This window comes from Oratosquilla oratoria, chromosome 25 (genome assembly GCF_046742065.1).
Source record: "Oratosquilla oratoria isolate Oo_2021 chromosome 25, ASM4674206v1, whole genome shotgun sequence".
Taxonomy (NCBI): domain Eukaryota; kingdom Metazoa; phylum Arthropoda; class Malacostraca; order Stomatopoda; family Squillidae; genus Oratosquilla; species Oratosquilla oratoria.
In genome coordinates this window covers 58,862,997-58,885,380 of record NC_134801.1, presented here as the reverse complement: position 1 = coordinate 58,885,380, position 22,384 = coordinate 58,862,997, and the positions used below count along the sequence as shown (strand labels likewise).

Sequence of the window (22,384 nt, the reverse complement as noted above, 5' to 3'; positions counted from 1 at the left end):
TCACCGACCACCACAGCATCATCATGGCAGCCCACCAGTTGGACACTTATTATAGCACCGCTGGCGCTTGACATCTTCCCGGAGACGAATTAGATATACTAGATGTAGACACACAGCCAATAATGAGAAATTAAAAGACAGTCCCTAATCGGATCCCTCCGCTGGGACTAAAAAAAAAAAACATAGCTTCGTCCAAGACAGTTCAATTCTCTACCTCAGTTTGTTGCCATGACTACGTCACCTAAGCACGTTAGTGAAGAATTTACAGAAGACACGAAGACTAGTCCAAGAAAACGGGCCCTTTCATCACACCCCGTCTCTACTGACCACCATTTAGAGCCCCTCTCAAAGAAGGTCTGTACAGATGTTGAAGAGTCTCTATGCCCTCTTGACACACCTTTGGAGAGCCAAGACTGCTTACATTTCCTTGGGGAAGGTTCCTATGGAAGTGTCTACTTAATAGAAAATGATAGGACTAACGCATATTACGCATTTAAGGTTTCAGAGATCTCAGGCGAATATGCACTGGAGGCCGTGAACAAGGAGATCCGGGCCTTGTCCAATCTCCGAGGTCACTCGAATATCCTCTCACTCTTTGAGTTTATCATGGATGGCGAAATAGCGGGTCTTGTCCTTGAGTACGTCCCTTTTACCTTGGACCACATTATTTCCTTTAGGCAGAAGGAAAGACACTTGCCTTCCATGTGGCTCAAATCCCTCCTGAGCGACCTTTTACATGGAGTAGCCCACATCCATGCCAAGGGCTTCGTTCACTTCGACCTGAAGCCCTCAATCCTCCTGGTCACCCAGAACGGTGTTCTCAAGATCGCTGACTTCGGCATGGCGGAGCTCCAGAGTGACTCTCCCTACGAACTCGAGAAGATGACCGAGTTGTATCGGCCTCCGGAGGGCTGCCTCAGGAAACATCTCCTGGGCACCAAGTCCGACATGTGGTCAGTCGGTGTCATCATTATCGAGGTTATCACCGGGGATGTAGTATTTGCAAATGCACAAGGTCGGCTTCGAGCGGAAGACCTGGCTTGGGCTTATGGGTGCAAGGGGAGTCTCTCTCTGCTTTCTCGTATGCTGATCCAGAAGAACTCACCCTCCCCAGAGTTAACCGGAGACATCAAGGTTCACTTCTCGTCCGCCCTTCTATCCTTGACGGAGGACCTCCTTCGCTGCAATCCCAAGGATCGTCTTACTGCACAGGCCGCCCTCGAACACAAGTATTTTGAGGATGATCTTCCTCTTGTCGCTCATGACGTATTTTCGTTTTTTTTTTTATCCAGTGAATCTTGCGATATTTCATGTAGCGAATGTTTTGACACGTTGGTACATTTCTTGATATCATTGTGTTCCTGTGTAATCATTGGGTGTCGTTTATATTTCGATAAATAAAGGTTTCGTTGTAAATCCGAGTATTTATTTTTAAAGATATCCTGTATAGTTAGGCATCGGCCTACCTCCAGTCCGAACTCCCCATCTTGATTAATGATTGGCAAATGAGTTCTTAGTATATTATAGTTGACCGACTTCTCTTTTTGACTAATATTGTCCTCCCTGGTTCTTGTCTGCGCAACTAATGTCGTCCTTTGGTAGATTTTTACGCATCCTAGAACATCGAGATTCTACCTGGAAGTTTCTAGTAGATTTCTTTTGCCCAATGTCAGTTGTGCTATATGGGAATCTGTCTTTACATTGAGGGGGTGAATGTTAATGGTATAAGAGCTACATTGACGTGATGTTTTGCCCTTCTTGAAATATTGTGTGTGTGTTTTGGATTTTTGACCATGATTGACATGCTTGACCATGCTTTTGGAGCACGTGAAAGGGGCATGGCTTGTCAGAATCTCGCGACATCGTTTCATATAAAAGAGATTTTATACAACTACGTGTTGAAGTCATCACAAGGTCCATTATGCACTCCCACAATATTTATCTTGAATGTGATGTGAAATGTATATCGTTCAAAAAGGCCACCAGTTAAAAAATATCATTAAGGAGGTGGGGTACACCGTCCAAGGCCCCCCGATAGGGGGGAGTATGTGACTTTAAACCATATCATCAGATTTCAGTATTTCCATCTCATGTCATCATGCCCAAGTTGTAGATTTCGTACTTTTGTAATTCTAAATGCTGCTTCTTCAACCATGACCGAAAACATTGTGGCTCGTTACTACTCTAATTTCGTCATTTCCATTCTAGCTCTGGTCTTTACTCTGAGTCATAATGCTCTTTTGCCACAAAACGATAATAAATAATTCAGATCATCTTTGTTCATTGTCCTTGTAGAAAAGATAAATATACAAGTTCCAGGAGCATTAGCTTTGTCCGTTTTGCCGGGTATGGCGCTCCGTTGGATGCTTTCGGTTGGATTAAGATTGACTTATTTGGAGTGATGGAGGGGTGACTTTCTATTCGCCACGAAGCTTTTAAGTTTTACTTCTAAAGCTAATAACTATCATGTGAAATCCTCTATTCCTTGACTGTCGATGTGATATTGTTTACAAGGACAGAAACTCTGGTAATTTCTGACAAACTAGCGGTTTACTGCATAGATTCGTGGGTGTTGGTAAAAATGTTCCCAACAGGACAAAAACCCACTGGATAAAATCCCACTCAGACAAAAACTTACTCAGAAAATGTGTTATTCACCAGATATCTTTCACAGTTCTACCCTAAATTAAATCGTCTCAATCGATTTTATAGCCACAGCATGACTTTTGCCATATCCAATTCTGTGGTGCTACTTTCCGCATTTGTTATTTTCTGAACAGCTTATCCAACGCGTTTATAATCTCCGATCCCGTTTTCGGTTCAAATGAGTCTTCTTAAGGGAGTGATACTGATTTCATTGGTGGGTCTGAGATTTTGTGGTGTAGTGTCACTTGTGATTTTTACTATGTAAAACTCCCCTTCTCTTCCATATTGATTACATGTTCCCAACAAAGACAGAATCGCTGCTATTACTATTCCTCGGATGGTAATTAAAACAGTCTAATGTAATATTACAGCAACATAAATTTTTCCGTTCTTGGGTCCCCATTGTCTTCCGTTTCCATAATAACGAATTGATATGTAGTGGGGTTAGCCACATAGTGGATCATATTAGTCGCTCTTTTGTTACATTTCTCGAAGTTTTTTACCATAAACTGTGTACCCTACTTACAATTATTATATAAAAAAATTGTTATGAAGTACATAACATTTCGATGTCGTTAGATTTTAATTCTAATGGCAAAACCGATAACCATAAAAAGTGAACATGTGATCATTATGATTGCTTGTTTTCCAGTAAGATTACCAATCAGTTAAGTTGTATTTATAGTGAAAACAAGCGAACGTCAAGTTTGTTTAGCATATGATATAAGAAAGTCTCATCCTGGTTCTTTTTTTTCGTGGATTCAATATTTTGTGATTTTGTTTCTAAGCTCATGAACATTGAATAAGTCTTCAAATCTCTATCGACTGATCTTTTTATGTGCATCTCATCTTGCAGCGGCCAAAGGGGATATATTGTAGATCCCATTGGGAAACGAGTCAGACTTTTGTTGAGGTTTGAGAGTAGTTTTTGGGACACTGTTTGCTTCCAAAATCCCGCAAGTGTGTCACTTTCTCAGAGAGGGCGAGCAATAATATACTCTTATGATAGAGGGTCTGTCAATAGCTACTTCAAGTTATTTTTCTCCAATCCAATAATATAATTGAAAATCTTACAAATGCAAGCAGATTCCAAGAGGACTTTCATTATCCGCGTTTGCCCGGGAATGGCGCTCCGTGGGATGCTCCAACTGTTCATCAGTTCTCTTTAATCTAGCCCTATTTTGATTTAACTCATTGACTGATCTATTCTAACTCCTATTTGACAATCGTGTATCACTGATATGTCATCAATGTACACTATCGGTAATTATGTTTTTCTTCACTTTGTAATTCAATTTCTTTTGCAATCGAAACTTAAACACGGCCTTCCAAAGATGGTAAACCCAGAAGAGGAAGTACTATGAGACAGGGTAGTGTACCATTCATACCTTTTTGGATTTTTAATTCCATCATGAAACTGTGTCCCCAAAGGGTATAAAGTTACCAAGTTCCTGACTTGCAAGAACCGATGCATCTCTTGATATTTGAATAAAAAAAATCAAATAATTGTTGTTTACGACTTTAAAGAATAAATATATTTTCATTAGAAGTGCAGTTCCGTTTATGCTTTGTCGGGAAAGGTGACCCAATGTGTAGTGGCGGAAGGCAGTGGGTTTAATCAATATTTCCTTTTGAAATCCACCTGAAGTATAATTGCAAGTGAGGTAAACTAGTAGTATCCGACCCATGCCATTTTGATGATGCAAGATGCTGTAATGTCATTTTATTCTACATGTTTTATTTTTGTTATTTGTCTGCTTGTTTATTATTATTTGCTTGATTCATATTTATCATTAGTTATATATAAAATTATTATGATTTACTATTTACCTGTTTCTTTATTATTTCACTATACTTATGCATTTAATTTATCATAGTATTTATTTACTTATCATTATTTTTCGCATCCGACCCAGTTATGGACCAAGAGGTCTCCTGTCAGCATGTTCCACCTTTGTAATCCTTTGAAAGTAATTCAGAATCTTATTAATCAAAACATAAATCCCATGAGTACCTTCTTTGTCCACGTTTCCCGAGTGTGAAGCTCCGTTGGATGCTCTTAGCCAGTTTACATAAGAACATAAGAATGGAAGAGACTGCAAGAGCCATGCACTAGGTACTTCCATGTCCCTTATCACCTGTGATCCCTATCCATAAAAAGATACGGGAGAAATGAATGTTCGCTACCTTCATTATAAGAGAAAAGAAGTCTTTTGCTATATAAATAGATACTATCTTAAAGCTGGATGGCGTGGAGATAATGAAAATAGGCCCATGGTGTTGATCTAAGCCCAATCCCATGGGGTGCAGTTACGCACCTCTTTTCATTGGCTCCTCGCCATCCAGCTTTAAGATATTACATCGCAAAAGACATCTTTTCTCTTATAATGAAGGTAGCGAATATTCGTTTCTCCCATATATTTATTTGTATAGCCATGTCAGTGTTATTCCGTAACCGGACAAGATCCCACCGGACAGAACCCCTCTCATTGTGCCCAAATGACTTCCATTAGATATCTGGACAACATACATAATTGTTCATAGTTTAGATACTTGTTATCAACAAATAAACTTTATTCGTACTCGATTCCGTGTCGTTTTACACTAAAAGTAGAAAAGGAATCGGTCAACTCTCATCATTATTATTCCACATGTTGACCATATACAAAGCTGAACTTCTTTTATTTGAACTATGGGGATTGGACGGTGGCCAAATACCGCTCCTGCTACTCTGAGACACAATGTCTTGTGAAGAAGACATCATATGACTGCATGACTTGTATTTGAGTTTTCCTCAGGCTTTAACATCAAGTTCCACATCCTCTCAATTTCGATTGTAGCGTGTCGTTTTCCGACTTCCAGGATCTCAAGAAAATTATCAGACTTACATAAATTATGTATTTATTGAAACATACATCGCATTCAACGGCCACATTAGAAGACAAGTGTTATGGAGATATCATGAGGTCAAACAAATCACAGGTTTCATTCGAGGCGAAAAAACGAGACTACGTCACAAGGGAGCAGACTGTGCCGAAGGCCGATTCTTGGGGTTAGAGCGAAGGATGTCAAGGACAGGAGGGAGTACGAGAGCTGGAACTTGACGTGTCCGGGTAACTCCGGAGGGTGAGAGTTCTTCTGGAGCAGCACATGAGAGAGCCGAGAGAGACCCCCCCCCCCCTACACCCGTAAGCCCAAGACAGATCTTCCGCTCGACGCCAACCTTGTCCACTTGCAAACACTTCATCCCCGGTCACAAGCTCGATAATGATGACACCGATCGACCACATGTCGGACTTTCTTCCTAGGAGATACCTCCTGAGGTAGGCCTCGGGAGGACGATACAACTCGGTCTTCTTCTCGAGTGCGTAGGGAGCTACGAGTCAAAAAGTTGGACGACATTCGGGTGACCTCGGAGGTTCGATAAGGTCCGGATCTCCTTGTCGACGGAGATCTCGGAAACCTTAAAGGCGTAATACGCATAATCCATATCATCCTCCATTAAACAGACGCTTCCGTAGGAACCTTCCCCAAGGAGATACGGAGAATATTGACTCTTCACATGTGTATTGACAGAACGTAGAGGTTCGTCAGCATTCAGGCAGAATATCCTGAGGAGTTTCAGAAGACGGTGATTAGAAACGTGGCCTGGCGAGAGGGATTGTTTCCTTTGAGTTACCTTTGCGTCTTCCGAATGATCCCTAACGACTTGCAAGAGGGCTTCTTTCCTTCGAGTCGCCCTTGCGTCTTTCGAAAGATTCCCAAAGACTTCCTTGCGCGACATAGCCATGGCAATAATGAAGCAATGGCGTCACACTCGGGAAACGAACAAAGAAGGTACTCATGTTTTGATAAATAAAAGTCTGAATTCCTTACAAAGGATGACAAAGGCGGAGCATGCTGAAAGGAGACCTGTTGGTTCATAACTAGATCGTAATCGAAAAAATAAATAAATATAACAATAAATATAACATAAATATAAATACTAATAATAAAACAAATGCATAGGTATGGTGAAATGATAAACAGGTAAATAGTAAATAATAATAATTTGACACAAAACTAATAATTGTGAATCAAGCACATAACAATAAACAGACAACAAAAATAAATATAAAATAAATGACATGGATTTACAAAAGGAAATATTGATAAAACCCACTGCCTTCCGCAACTACACAGTAGGTCACCGTTACCGACAAAACATTAGACAGAGCTGGTTTTGCAATGAAAATACATTTATTCTTTAAAGTCGTAAACAATTTTTTTTTCAAATACCAAATATCAAAAGATGCATCGGTTCTTCCATATCAGGAACTTGGCAACTTTATATCCTTTGGGGACACATTTTCATGATGGAATTAAAAATCCAAAAAGGTAGGAACGGCACACTACCCTCTTTCTCATAGTACTTCCTCTACTGGGTTTAGCATCTGTGGAAAGCCGTGTATAAATTTCGATTCCAAAAGAAATTCAATTACAAAGTGAAGAAAAACATAATTACCGATCGTACATATTGATGACACATCAGTGATAGGAATAGATTAAAGAGAACTGATGAACAGTTGGAGCATCCCACGGAACGCCATTTCCTGGAAAACGCGGATAATGAAAGTCCTCTTGAAATCTAATTTTATTTGTAAGATTCTCAATTATTAGATTTGAAAAAGATGACTTGAAGTAGCTATTGACATACCCTCTATCAAAAGAGTATATTATTGCTCTCCCTCTCTGAGAAAGTGACACCTTTGTGGGATTTTGGAACTTAACAGTGTCCCAAAAACTACTCTCAAACCTCAACAAAATTCTGACTCGTTTCCCAATAGGATCTACAGTATCCCTTTGGCCGCTGCCTGAGGAGATGCACATAAAAAGATCAGTCGATAGAGATTTGAAGAAACATCATCACATGAATATTGAATCCAAGGGAAAAAAACAGGACGAGAGAATGCCTTATATCATATTATAAACAATAAACAAACTTGACGTTTCCATGGTTTCGCTTAACAGTGACATTAAAAATACAACTTATCTGATTAGTAATTTTACTGGAAAACAAGAAGCTATAAAGTGCACAAGTTCATTCATTATGGTTATCGGTTTTGCCACTTAGAATTAAAATCTAATGACATCGAAATGTTACGTACTTCATACTAATTTTTTTTCTCATATAATAATTGTAAGTAGGGTACACAGTATAGGGTGAAAACCTTCGAGAAATTGAACTAAAGATCAATTAATATGATTCACTATGTAGCTAACCCCACTAAATATCTATTCGTTACTATAGAAACAGACGGAACAAGACGGACCCAACAACGGAGATACTGAAAGTAGTGAGTGTAGTAACGAGAAATCACTGCATCTTAGGAAGCCACAGATGTTTTAGGTCATGCTCCAAGAGGCATAATTAAGAATTACATGTTCAGGGACTGATAAATGACGAAATCCACAACGTGGACAATATAAACCTTACAAATTTTACTAACCATGCTCGGTCAAGAATATGAGAAAACAGTCAAAATCCTGGGATTTGTTACAGTTATCACAAGTAACTAGGGAACAATATAAACCTTACAAATTTTAGTAACTATGCTCGGTCAAGTATATGAGAAAACAGTCAAAATCCTGGGATTTGTTACAGTTATCACAAGTAACTAGGGAACAAATGACCAACGATTACTTTATTGGAAACATTTGTCTTGCGAGGAACTCTGATATTATATAAAGATTTGACGGTTGAGAAAATCATCTATCGTGTAAAGATTTGTCGTTTTAGGAATTATCGTGCGAAAATTTGTAGTTTGAACAACTATCGTGTATAGATTTATCGTAATTGTCGTATGACCATCTATCGTTTGACCAGTTCTCGTGTGAAGGTTTGTAGAATGAACAACTAACGTGTGAACATATGTCATTTGAGCAACTATTGTGTGAAGATTTGTCGTTTGAGGAAGTATAGTGTGAATATTTGTCTCTTGAGGAATTACCGTGCGGACACTTGCCACATGAAGCCTCCGGTTATAAGCCCGTTTGACCAAATGTTAGTAAATACTTAAAACCATCATTGATCTTAAGGAACAGCTTTGTCGGTTTTTGCGAGGAATGGCGCTCCGTTGCATGCTTTTGCCAAAATACGAATGACTTTTTAGGAGTGATGGTGGGGAGACTCTTATTTTCTATTCATTATTTCCTTGTAATTTTTACTCAGCTTTTGGAGTGTAATTCTAAAGTCAATAAATATTTCACGAAAAGCACTATTTCTTGAATGTCGGTGTGATATTGTTAACAAGAACAAAAGCGCTGGAAATTTCTGCCTATTCTTCCCTAGATGACAATCAAAATAATGGGACGAATACCCTAATCATGAAAAGTGTCATTCAGGGCTGTCTTCTAAGAACATAGATTAATAGGTGTTGGTCTAAATGTCCATAACCGGACAGATCCCCACTGGACAAAATCCACCGGACTAAACCCCACTCCGGAAACGATATATCCAGACAAAACCCCACTTTAACCAAAATAACATATTATATCCACTGGGTCATATGTTATTCGTCCACTTATCTATGGAATACTATTACCCTAGAGTGAATCCTCCAAGACCATTCTATAATCACCGCATGATTTTTGTCACGTTTAATTTTGTTGAAGGTAATGCTACTCTGCATTTCTTGTTTTCTTGCTGATGTTTTTCTTTTTTTGTTTGCCGTTGTGCCTGTCCAGTCTTTGTAGAACTTCCGCGAGCGTTCGTAATCTCCGATCCGGATTTCTGCTCAATTGAGCCTTTTTCAGTAATTGACACTGGTATTGATGGATCGTAGAATATAAACGTCAATAGATAGGTTCTATAGATTACACCCGGCACAACGGCAAACAGTTGGAAGTAAAGAACCCTTCTGCAAGAAAATATATGCAGAATGGAGAAAGGTTGTATATGGATGATGTTGTGATGCATGAGGTGGAATGGGTGGGGGGATGGGGTGAGGTAGTATGTGTGAGCAAAATTTGACGCAGCCCGAAGGGATTTCTCCCCGTCTTCTTCTTTTATGTATGGAGGGACGGAGAGGGGGAGGGGGTCGCCGATTTAATGAAGCGGCCTTGCTGTGGATGTGCTGTGTCTTGCGACACTGCCTCTGACCCAGGGCAGTGGACAAGGTGCAGGGATGACCCGTCATCCGGGAGGTGCTAAGATAAGAGGGAGGGTGGAGGGGTGTGGAGTGTATTCAGGGATGGAATGGGTGGGAATGATTTTATGCCTTTTTCTTTTTGGCTACTTCCCTTGTAAGGCGGAAAAAGCCTTGGTATATGTATGTATGTATGTAGCATCACCTTGCAGCCTTTCTACACATTTTCCAATACCCACCCAGTAATATAATGTGTTAAAGTAAATTATCAGTGTGTGAAATATACAACATTTCGAGGTAATTACATTTTATCTTTATAGGAAGGATACATTACTTCACGATTGCCGGGAATGGCACTCCGTTGAATGATTTTTCGAAGCTGACGAATTATTTCTTGGAGGGTGTGGGGGGCTGACTGTCAAGGATTTTTAACCTAGACTGGGTACCCAAATTAGAATTATTATATGAAAATAAACACATACAGTGGAAAATACGTAACAATTCGATGTCATTAGAATTTAATTCTAATAGCGAAAATACATTTCCTCAAGTTGGGCAGGGAGTCACTGGGAGAGCTTAATTTCGCGTTACTGTGGATTAGTATAAAACGAAGGTACTCCCACCACCTAACTCATCATTCACCATTGCTGTTGTCATGGCAACGTCGCCTGAGCAAGTCCTTTCAAAGGAGATAACAGTGAAGAAACGTGCTCTCTCGCCAGATCGCTCTTCTATTGACAGACAGGGAGATCCCGTCCCAAAGAAGAAAAGAGTCTGCTCAGACGCTGTCTCTACCTCTTCTTCAGTCACATCAGAGGAGATCTTCAACTCTACGCTTTCTTCCGACACATCTGTGGAGATCCTAGAGTCTCCGCTTTCTCCCGACTCCTCTGTGGAGATCGTTGATTCTCCGCTTTCTCCCGACTCATGTGAGAAGGTCCTGGAGTCTCCACTTTCTCCTAATTCATATGTGGAAACCCTGGATTCTCCTCTATCTCCAGACACCACAAAGGATTCTTCTCTTTCTCCCGATTCCTCTGTGGAGCCCCTGGAGTCTCCGCCTTCTCCTGACACATCGGTGGAGACTCTGTATTTTGAACTTTCTCCCGACACATCCCTGGAGACCCTGGACTCCCCGCTTTCTCCTGACTCGTAAAAAATACAATATAGTTAATCCACAGATGTCTCTTTTCAATGACCCCTTGACCTCTATTTCCGTGTGCTATTTTTATGTGATGTAAGCTCCTCACTCTTGAATAAAATTGTCTAATGTACACCAAATATTTTTTGTTTATATATAAATATAAACCTCCTCATGACAAGGGGTCCGTGGATACCATGGTGAAAACTATTTTCAGAGAAATTGTTAGGAGTGAGAGTGATGTCTGATTTACGTTTACGCTGAACTATTTGGTTCGGAAATCACGCGCATACACGAGTTTTTCAGTGAGGGAGAGGAATAGTATACTGCCCACAATTATAGTATGTCAATAACTAATTTAAATTTGTTCAATGGAATGATTGAGAATCTTACAATTAGAAGCAGATTCAACGAGTAATTGTTTTGCTCGTGTTGACCTGCAATGGCGCTCCGTTGGATGCTCCAACGGTCTGCTGTGGTCATCACTTTTCTGTTCTCTAAATTCTTATTGCTACTACATCAGTATACACAATTTTTTTTCATATTACAGTAAACAATTTCTTTCTCGGATTTTCAAATAAAAATGACAAGTTGATGGACAAAATCCCTTTACTTTGCTACAAAGTTGTCAGCCATGGGACAGGGATGGATTTTTTTAAATTCAGGGACCTCAATATGTGGCTCAAACTGTTAGTTGCTCTAATGAAATCTGCCAAGGACGGTTTCCATCCACTACGTACTTCAAATCATATTCATCATTCGATCTGTGTAAATGTTCACTTAGAATTATAATATAAAGGTAAAAAATTACTTTGTGTAATTACTTTGTGCAATTGGAGGTAATTATAATTTAATCCTAACAAAAATTATATTACCTGAAGTTGTGTGTGTGTGTGGGTGGGTGTGCATGGGTGTAGGCCATTGGGAGAGCTCACATCACGCGTTACTTTGGAGACGTATATAATCGAGGTCACGCACGGTGAGATCATTATTCACGTCAGCTACGTCCCAGGCACCTCAAGTCTCTACTTCACTTTGTTACCATGACTGCGTCGCCCAAGCACCTTAGTGAGAAAGACATGGAGACAAATCCGAGGAAACGGACCTTCTCGCCAGACCCCATCTCTGCTGACCACCTTCTAGAGCTCCTCTCGAAGGAGAGCCAAGATTCCCTCTATGTCCTTGGGGAAGGTACCTACGGAAGCGTATTCTTAATAGAGGATAATTGGACTAATGCTTATTACGCATTTAAGGTTTCAGAGATATCTGTCGAATATGTACAGGAGGCCGTCAACAGAGAGATCCGGGCCTTGTCCAATCTCAGAGCTCACTCGAATGTCGTCTCACTATTTCAGTTTATCATGGATGGCAAAATAGCGGGACTTCTCCTTGAGTACGTACCTTTTACCTTGGACCACATTATTTCCTTTAGCCACAAGGAAAGACACTTGCCTTCCATGTGGGTCAAATCCCTCCTGAGCGACCTTCTACATGGAGTAGCCCACATCCATGCCAAGGGCTTCATTCACTTTGACCTGAAACCCTCCAACCTCTTGGTCGCTCAGAACGGTGTTCTCAAGATCGCAGACTTCGGCATGGCGGAGCTCCAGAGTGACTCTCCCTACGAACTCGAAAAGATGACCGAGTTCTATCGTCCTCCCGAAGGTTACGTTAGGAGATATCTCCTAGGCACTAGGTCCGACATGTGGTCAGTCGGTGTCATCATTATCGAGCTTGTGACCGGGGATGTAGTATTTGGAAATGGAGGTGGTCTTCGAGCGGAAGACCTGGCTTGGGCTTATGGATGCAAGGGGAGTCTCTCCCAGCTCTCTCATGTGCTGCTCCAGAAGAACTCTCCCCCTCCGGAGTTAAGCGGAGACATCAAGGTTCACCTCTCTTCCGACCTCCTCTCCTTGACGGAGGACCTCCTTCGCTGTAATCCCAAGGATCGACTTTCTGCACAGGCCGCCCTCGAGCACAAGTATTTCGAAGATGATCCTCCATCTGTTCCTCTTGACGTAGTCTCGTTTTTTGGCCTTATGTTATTTCATGTAACGATTTATTTGATACTTTGGTACACTTGCTGACATCATGGTACCTGGCTTCCCAGGTATTTTCGATGTCGTTTATTTTTCAATAAATAAAAAAAAATGGTTGCAAATGATTTTTTTTTAATATCCTGTGTAAGTCAGGTATTGGCACCCAGTCGAAATTCCTCCATTTTGATGGGGAGTTCTTAGTATATTATGTGTTCATTGTTAGCAAAAAACACATTCACATCTCTCTTCCTGATATCTTTCCAGGCAGAATTACAGCCAAATATACTTGCATCATCTATTGAAAGCTGGTCCCAATACACATGAATCCTCACACAGATGGCTTTACATGATGATAATTATTACAGACAGCAAGTTTGCCAATGGGTTCCCCACTAAGCCCAGTGCTGGCAAACATTTAGAAAATACTACTTTTAGCAACATTGTCCATAGAGAGGTGGTCTGCCTTAGAGACGTAGACGATATACTTCTAATATCTCCTCGTAGGTTACCTTTGAGAAGAATTTTAAAGCAGTTAAATCTTGTAGAAGATAGTATCAACATGTTACCTTATCTTGATACCCTTTTAATAACAGACGGAAAATATAAATATAAAAATTTAAAGTTTTTAGGAAAAAGACAATAACAATTACGTGTAATTTTACTCTGCTACGGATAAGAACACCAAAATGGGAATTATCATTTTTTATCATATGTTCCTCATTATCAAACAAGGCTGGTGTTAATGTCGTTAAAGCCAGCTCTGTTTTACAAGCAACTACTGTAATCTTAATTTAATCCTAATAGCAAAATTTCATCACCTCAAGTTGGGGTGTGCGACTCACTGGGAAACCTCATCTTTTGCGCTGCTGTGGACTCATAAGACTGCAAGCTCCGGTGCTACAGTGAGCTGCAGGATTACCACCCTTTCAACCCACCGCGGCGATAGTAATCAATGGCTGTTTACAGCCCATCCTGGGAACAAGTCTGCGACAATGTCCCATTCCCTCCCCGGTGAGGCATAAACCTACAACAACAACAACCACCTTTGGGAAGTCTTCGAAAGACAAGGTCAACTCGAGGGAAACAAACCCTCTTGCAAGTAGTTAAGAATCATTCGAAAGACACAATGGAAACTCGAAGGAAACCATCCCTCTTGCCACACCCCGTTTCTAATCACCGTCTTCTGGAACTCCTCAGGAAAGTCTGCCCGAATGCTGATGAGTCTCTACGTTCTGTCAATACACATGTCAGTCAATAATCTCCGTATGTCCTTGGGGAAGGTTCCTACGGAAGCGTCTATTTAATAGAGGATAATATCGATAATGCATATTACGCCTTTAAGGCTTCCGAGATCTCCGTCGGTCATGTAAAGGTCTCCGTCGTCTAGGAGATCACCTTATCGAACCTCCGTGGTCACCCGAATGTCGTCCAACTCTCACTTTATCGTGCCGGGTAAGGTAGCAGAATGTGGAATAATAATGATGAAATTTGACCTATTAATTTTCTACTTTTTCTGTAAAACGAAACCAAAATGAGTATGAATAAAGTTTAGTTGTCGAGTATCTAAACTATGAATAATTATATATGTTGTCCATGTATCTAATGGAGGACATTACGGAATAACACTGACATGGCTATACAAATAAAGATATGGGAGAAACGAATGTTCGCTACCTTCATTATAAGAGAAAAGAGGTCTTTTGCGATGTGGATTTCAAAAGGAAATATTGATAAAAACACACTACCTTCCGCCACTACACAATGGGTCTTCGTTCCCGAGCTGCTCTTGCAGTGAAAATATATTTATTCTTTAAAGTCGTTAACAAATTCTTTTTTATTAAAATACCAAATATCAAAAGATGCATCGGTTCTTACATGTCAGGAACTTTATATCCTTTGGGGAAACAGTTTCACGATGGAATTAAAATCCAAAAAGGTATGAAAAGTAGCACCACAAAATTGGATATTACAAAAGTCATGCTACGATTATAAAATAGATTTAGAGGATTTAATTTAGGGTAGCACTCTCAAAGATATCTGGCGAATAACACATTCTGAGATAGTTTTTGTCTAAATGGGATTTTGTCCAGTGGGTTTTTGTCCCGTTACGAACATTTTTTTTTCCAACACCCACGAATCTATGCAATAAACCGCTCTGAATGACACGAGTATTCGTCCCATTGGATTGACGCTCATCCAAAAAAGTAGTTTGTCAGAAATTACCAGAGCTTTTGCTCTTGTTCACAATATCACACCGACAATCAAGTAATAGTGGATTGCATGTAATAGTTATTAGCTTTAGAAGTCTACTACAATAGCTGAGTAAAACTTACAAGCTACGTGGCGAATAGAAAGTCACCCTCCATAACTCCAAACAAGTCAAACATAATCCAGGCTAAGGCATCCAACGGGGCGCCATACCCGGCAAATACGGACAAGCTAATGCTCCTGGAACTTGTATATTTATCTATTCTACAAGGACAAGGAATAAAGATGATCTGAATAATTTATTATCATTTTGTATGTCAAAATGGCATAATTTTCCCTACTTTTATTTCGACTTTTCATAAGATTGCCAACTGTTACCGAACTGGCTTTAACAACGTCAACACCAGCCTTGTTTTAATAATAAGGAAATATTGTGTGCTACTGAGGTATTAAGTAATATGATCCTCTTTAATTTTTCAGCTTTTCTTGGCTTTTAGGATAAAGTAAGGAGGGCATTTTCGTTCAGAAAAAGCGTTAAAAATTATACTAAAGTCTTCATCCAAATACTCCTCTGAACAAATCATCAAGCCTTGATAACTTCCATTTTGGTGTTCTTATCCGTAGTAGAGTAAAAATGTAATCATTATCTTTTGTCTTTTCCTAAAAACTTTATATTGTTTCCGTCTCTTCTTAAAAGGGTATAAGGCAACATGTTGATACTACCTTCTTCATGAATTAACTGCTTTAAAATTCTTCTCAAGGACCTCTTACAAGTATATCGTCTACGTATCGAAGGACAAGGTTACTGGTATTTTCTATACGTTCGCAAGAACTGGGCTTAGTGGGAACCCATTGGCAAACTCGCAGTCTGTAATAATTATATATTTGAGGATTCATGTGCATTGGACCCAGCTTTCAATAGATGATACAAGTATATTTGGATGTAATTCTGCCTGGAAATATACCAGGAAGGTCGGACGCCACAGAACAAAAATAATTAATCAAAATGGAGGAATTTCGAGGGTAGGCGTCCAACGCCTAACCTATACAGTATCTTTAAAAAAACTCGATTTGCAACAAAAGTTTTATTCATCGAAAAACATTGGAAGACAGGTACCATGATATCAACAAGCGTACCAAAGCATCAAATAAATCGTTACATGAAATAACTTAAGTTTCACTTGAGGCCAAAAGACGAGACTACGTCAAGAGGAACAGAAGGAAGACCATCCTCGAAATACTGGTGCTCGAGGGCGGCCTGTGCAGAAAGGCGATCCTTGGGGTTACAGCGAAGGAGGTCCTCCGTCAAGGAGAGGAGGCCGGGCGAGAGATGAACCTTGATGTCTTCGCTTAACTCCGGAGGGGGAGAGGACTTCTGGAGCAGAACATCAGAAAGCCGAAAGAGACTCCCCTTGCATCCATAAGACCAAGCCAGGTCTTCTGCTCGAAGCCAACCTCCATTTCCATATACTACATCCCCGGTCACAAGCTCGATAATGATGACACCGACTGACCACATGTCGGACCTAGTCCCTAGGAGATATCTCCTAACGTCGCCTTCGGGAGGCCGATACAACTCGGTCATCTTTTCGAGTTCGTAGGGAGAGTCACTCTGGAGCTCCGCCATGCCGAAGTCAGCGAACTTCAGAACACCGTTCCGGGCGATCAGGAGGTTTGAGGGCTTCAGGTCGAAGTGAATGAAGCCCTTGGCTAATGTGGGCCACTACACGTATAAGGTCGCTCACGAGGGATTTGACCCACAACATGGAAGGCAAGCGTCTTTCCCTCTGGCGAAAGGAAATGATAAACTTAATGAGTGAGAAGACATTCGGGTGACCTCGGAGATTCGACATGGCCAGACCCCGTTTCTAATCACCGTCTTCTGGAACTCTGAGTTTCTACGTTCTGTCAATACACATGTCAAGAGTCAATATTCTCCGTATGTCCTTGGGGAAGGTTCCTACGGAAGCGTCTATTTAATAGAGGATGATATCGATAATGCATATTACGCCTTTCAGACTTCAGAGATCTCCGTCGGTCAGGTAAAGGTCTCCGTCGTCAAGGAGATCCGGACCTTATCGAACCTCCGAGGTCACCCGAATGTCGTCCAACTCTCACTTTATCGTGCCGGGTTAGGTAGCAGAATGTGGAGTAATAATGATGAAATTTGACAGATTCCTTTTCTACTTTTTCTGTAAGACGACACCAAAATGAGTATGAATAAAGTTTAGTTGTTAAGTATATTAACTATGAATAATTATATACGTTCTCCAGGTATCTAATGGAATAACACTGACATGGCTATACAAATAAAGATATGGGAGAAACGAATGTTCGCTACCTTCATTATAACAGAAAAGAGGTCTTGCGATGTGGATTTCAAAAGGAAATATTGATAAAAATCCACTACCTTCCGCCACTACACAATGCGTCTCAGTTACCGACAAAACATAAACATAAGCTGCTCTTGCAATGAAAATATATTCATTCTTTCAAGTCATAAACAAATTCTTTTTTATTAAAATGCAAAATATTAAAAGATGCATCAATTCTTGCATGTCAGGAACTTGGTAACTTTATATCCTTTGGGGACACAGTTTCACGATGGAATTAAAAATCCAAAAAGGTCTCATAATACTTCCTCTACTGGGTTTAGCATCTGTGGAAAGCCGTGTATAAATTTCGATTCCAAAAGAAATTCAATTACAAAGTGAAGAAAAACATAATTACCGATTGTACATATTGATGACATATCAGTGATACGAATATATTAAAGAGAAGTGATGAACGGATGGAGCATCCCACGGAGCGCCATTCCCGGGCAAACGTGGATAATGAAAGTCCCCTTGAAATCTACTTCTATTTGTAAGATTCTCAATTATTTGGATTTGAAAAAGATGACTTGAAGTAGCTATTGACATACCCTCTATCAAAAGAATATATTATTGCTCTTCCTCTCTGAGAAAGTGACACCTTTGTGGGATTTTGGAACCAAACAGTGTCCCAAAAACCTACTCACAAACCTCGAAATTCTGACTACTTTCCCAATGGGATCTACAGTATCCCTTTGCCCGCTGCAAGAGGAGATGCACATAAAAAGATCAGTCGATTGAGAATTGAAGAATTATTCAGTGTTCATGAGGTTAGAAACATATACTGAATCCACGGAAAAAACTCACATCATATTCTAAACAACTTTGACGTTCGCATGGTTTCACTGAGCAGTGACATTATAAATACAACTTCTCTGATTAGCAAATTTACTGGAAAACGAGCAGCTTTAAAGTTCACAAGTTCATTGGTTATGGTTATCCGTTTTGCCATTAGAATTAAAGACGTAAGTAGGGTACACAGTTTAGGGAAAAAATCTTCGAGAAATTAAACAAAGGAGCAACTAATACGATCCAATATGTAGCTAACCTCACTAAATATCCATTCGTTATTATGGAAACAGAGAGAAGACAATGGGTACCCAACAACGGATAAATTAATGTTGCTCTAATATTACACGAGTTCTACTCCAAACGCTGAGTAAAAATCACAAGTCACAGTACACCACAAAATCTCCGACCCATTAATGACATAAGTATCACTCCCTGAAGAAGGCTGATTTGAACCGAAATCGGAATCGGAGATTATGAACGTATACGGACAAGTTCTACAGAAAATAACATACAACAAGTAGCACCACAAAATTAGATGTCACAAAAGTCATGCTACGATTACAAAATCGATTTAGAGGATTTAATTTAGGGTAGAACTCTGACAGATATCTGGCGAATAACACGGTTTCTGAGTAAATTTTTGTCTAAATGGGATTTGTCCAGTGGGTTTTTATCCGGATACGAACATTTTTTTTTACCAACAACTACGAATCTATGCAGTATGCTGCTATGAATGACATGATTAGAATATCCGTCTAATTAGTTTGATGCTCATTACCAGAGCTTGTCCTTGTTAACAATATCACACCGACAATTAAGGAATAGTGGATATCACATAATAGTTATTAGCTTTAGAAGTCCACTCCAAAAGTTGAGTAAAACTTACAAGCTACGTGGCGAATAGAAAGTAACCCCTCCATCACTCCAAACAAGTCCTTAATCCAGGCGAAAGCATCCAACGGGGCGCCATACCCGACAAATACGGACAAAGCTAATGCTCTTGGAATTTGTAGATTTATCTGTTCTACAAGGACAATGAACAAAGATGATCTGAATTATTTATTATCATTTTGTATGTCAAAAGGGCATGAGTAAAGACCAGACATAAAATGGAAATGCTGAAATCGATCAGAGTAGTAACGAGGAATCACTGGATCTTAGGAAACCACATATGTTTTCCGTCATGGTCGAAGAATCCTAACTTAGAATTAAAAAAAACTCCAGCACATATGTTGAGGTACTGATAAAGTACAGAATCTACAACTTGGACAATATAAACCTTATGATTTTCAGTAACCGTGCATGAAAAGACAGTAAAATCCAGGGGGTAGTTACCGTTATCACCAACTTGTGTTTAACTACGTATGTATGAAAGCCACATTGGGAATAAAGTTATCATATCTATCCATATAGGATACCAAAGACGAAACCTATAGCTATAGTTTATATGATCCTGTTTGTACATTCTTCTTTAATTTTACCTACCCTTTTATGAATAATTTCAGCTTTCTTCTTGGCTTTTAGGATAAACTAAAGAGCCTATTGTAGTTCAGAAGAAGCGCTAAAAATTATTTAACCGCATTAAAATTCTTCTCAAAGCTAACCTACGAGGAGAATTTGCTAAAAGTAGTAATTTCTAAACGACAGAACTGGGCTTCGTGCGAACCCATTGGCAAAATTATTAGGAGCAGCCGTAATTCTGCCTGGAAAAATAACCTGGAAGAGCGCGGGAGAACACCACAATAATTAATCAAAATGGAGGAATTTCGAGGGTAGGAGTCATATGCCTGACCCATACAGGATCTTTAAAAACTCGATTTGCATCAAAAGTTTTATTTATCGAAAAAATAAACGACATCGAAAACACATTGGAAGACAAGTACCATGTATCAAATAATTTGGTACAAGTGTGCCAAAGTATCAAATAAATCATTACATGAAATAACTTAAGTCACTGGAGGCCAAAAGACGAGACGACGTCAAGAGGACCAGAAGGAAGACCATCCTCGAAATAATGGTGCTCGAGGGCGGCCTGTGCAGAAAGGCGATCCTTGGGGTTACAGCGAAGGAGGTCCTCCGTCAAGGAGAAGAGGTCGGACGAGAGATGAACCTTGATGTCTCCGCTCAACTCCGGAGGGGGAGAGGACTTCTGCAGCAGTACATCAGAGAGCCGAAAGAGACTCCCCTTGCACCCATAAGCCCAAGCAAGGTCTTCAGCTCGAAGCCAACCTCCATTTCCAAATACTACATCCCCAGTCACAAGCTCGATAATGATGACACCGACTGACCACATGTCGGACCTAGTGCCTAGGAGATATCTCCTAACGTAGCCTTCGGGAGGCCGATAACACTCGGTCATCTTTTCGAGTTCGTAGGGGGAGTCACTCTGGAGCTCGGCCATGCCGAAGTCAGCGATCTTCAGAACACCGTCGCGGGCGACCAGGAGGTTTGAGGGCTTCAGGTCGAAGTGAATGAAGCCCTTGGCATGGATGTGAGCTACTCCACGCAGAAGGTCGCTCACGAGGGATTTGACCCACATGGAAGGCAAGTGTCTTCCCCTCTGGCGAAAGGAAATAATGTGGTCCAATGTAAATGGGACGTACTCAAGGACAAGACCCGCCGTTTTTTCATCCATGATAAACTTAATGAGTGACAGGACATTCGGGTGACCTCGGAGATTCGACAAGGCCAGGAACTCCTTGTTGAAGGCCTCCTTTGCAGAATCGACGGAGATCTCGGAGAACTTAAAAGCATAATATGTCTTCTTATCCTCTATTAAATACACGCTTCCGTAGGAACCTTCCCCAAGGACAGGCAAGGCATCTTGGCTCGCCACAGGTTTGTCGAGAGGATGTTGAGGCTCTTCAACATCTGAACAGACCTTCTTCGAGAGGGGCTCTACAAGATGATCATTAGAAACGGGGTCTGGTGAGAGGGTCCGTTTCCTTGGATTTGTCTTCGTACTCATGGTAACTGTAGAAAAGGCTCGAACTGTCTTGGACGAGTAATGAGCTTTCCGTGCGTGACCTCGCTTATATATATCACTCCAATCTAAGGTGAGCTCTCCCAATAGATTACACCCACCCACACACCCAACTTCAGGTAATGTAATTTTCTACTACGATTACATTAGAATTACCTCCAATTGTTATACATTTCATATGACCTACTGGATATGTCTTATTTTAGTTAAAGTAGGATATTGTCTGGGTACGTCATTTTCTTAGTGGGGTTTATTTCAATAATTTTTTATCAGGTTAGGGATACTAACTAATACCTACTAGACCTACGTCATTTTCTTAGTGGGGTTTATTTCAATAGATTTTGATCAGGTTAGGGATACTAACTATACTTACTAATATGTAGAAAACCGCCCTCAATGACAATAATGATGATTAGGGTATTCGTCCTATTGTTTCGATTCTTATCCAAGGAATAATGTCAGAAATTTCCAGCGCTTTTGTCCTTCTTAACAATATCACAGCGACATTCAAGGAATACACCTTTTTATGAAATAGTTATTGGCCTTAGTATTACAGATGTTTCCAATATAGTAATCGCCAGACAACAGGTAAATAGTAAATAATAATGACTTGACATATAGTAATCTCCAGCCAAAATTTCCTAACATTTTACTTGCCAGAAAAAAAATTCTCAATGTAGTAATCGAAATAGAAATGGCCCCAATATAGTAATCGCCAGAGAAAATATCCTAATTTATTGGTCACCAAAAACAGCAATCACGAGACAATTTTTTCCATATAGTAGTCGCCAGACAAATGTTCCTAGTAATCGCCAAACAAAATTTCCCATACTAGAAATCGTCAGAAAAAAATCCCAGTATAATAATCGCTAGACAAAATTTCCAATATATATTTTCGATGTCGTTTATTTTTCTATAAATATTTTTTTTTTTTTTTTTGGAAATGAAGTTTTTTAAAGATCCTGTGTGAGTCAGGTATTGGTCGCCTCCAGTCAAAATTCCTCCATTTTGATGGGCAGTTCTTTGTATATTGTGTTAATTGAAATTTTTGTGTTCTGTGATGTTCTACTCCGTCA

At 40.1% G+C, this 22,384-nt stretch overlaps 3 protein-coding genes across 3 annotated transcripts; 1 reads left to right on the top strand and 2 right to left on the bottom strand.

Annotated features, from left to right (window-relative positions):
• The first annotated feature begins 228 nt into the window (after window positions 1–228).
• LOC143039156 (uncharacterized) lies at window positions 229–4,127 on the top strand. Its single transcript, XM_076209019.1, has 3 exons — window positions 229–1,229; window positions 3,503–3,606; window positions 4,078–4,127. The coding sequence occupies exons 1-3, from the start codon at window positions 229–231 to the stop codon at window positions 4,125–4,127; spliced, it is 1,155 nt and encodes a 384-aa protein (XP_076065134.1).
• Window positions 4,128–16,338: 12,211 nt separating this feature from the next.
• LOC143039155 (cyclin-dependent kinase 5-like) lies at window positions 16,339–16,788 on the bottom strand. Its single transcript, XM_076209018.1, has one exon. The coding sequence runs from the start codon at window positions 16,786–16,788 to the stop codon at window positions 16,339–16,341; it is 450 nt and encodes a 149-aa protein (XP_076065133.1).
• A 3,488-nt stretch (window positions 16,789–20,276) lies between these two features.
• On the bottom strand, window positions 20,277–21,293 carry LOC143039154 (cyclin-dependent kinase 5 homolog). Its single transcript, XM_076209016.1, has one exon. The coding sequence runs from the start codon at window positions 21,291–21,293 to the stop codon at window positions 20,277–20,279; it is 1,017 nt and encodes a 338-aa protein (XP_076065131.1).
• Window positions 21,294–22,384: the final 1,091 nt, after the last annotated feature.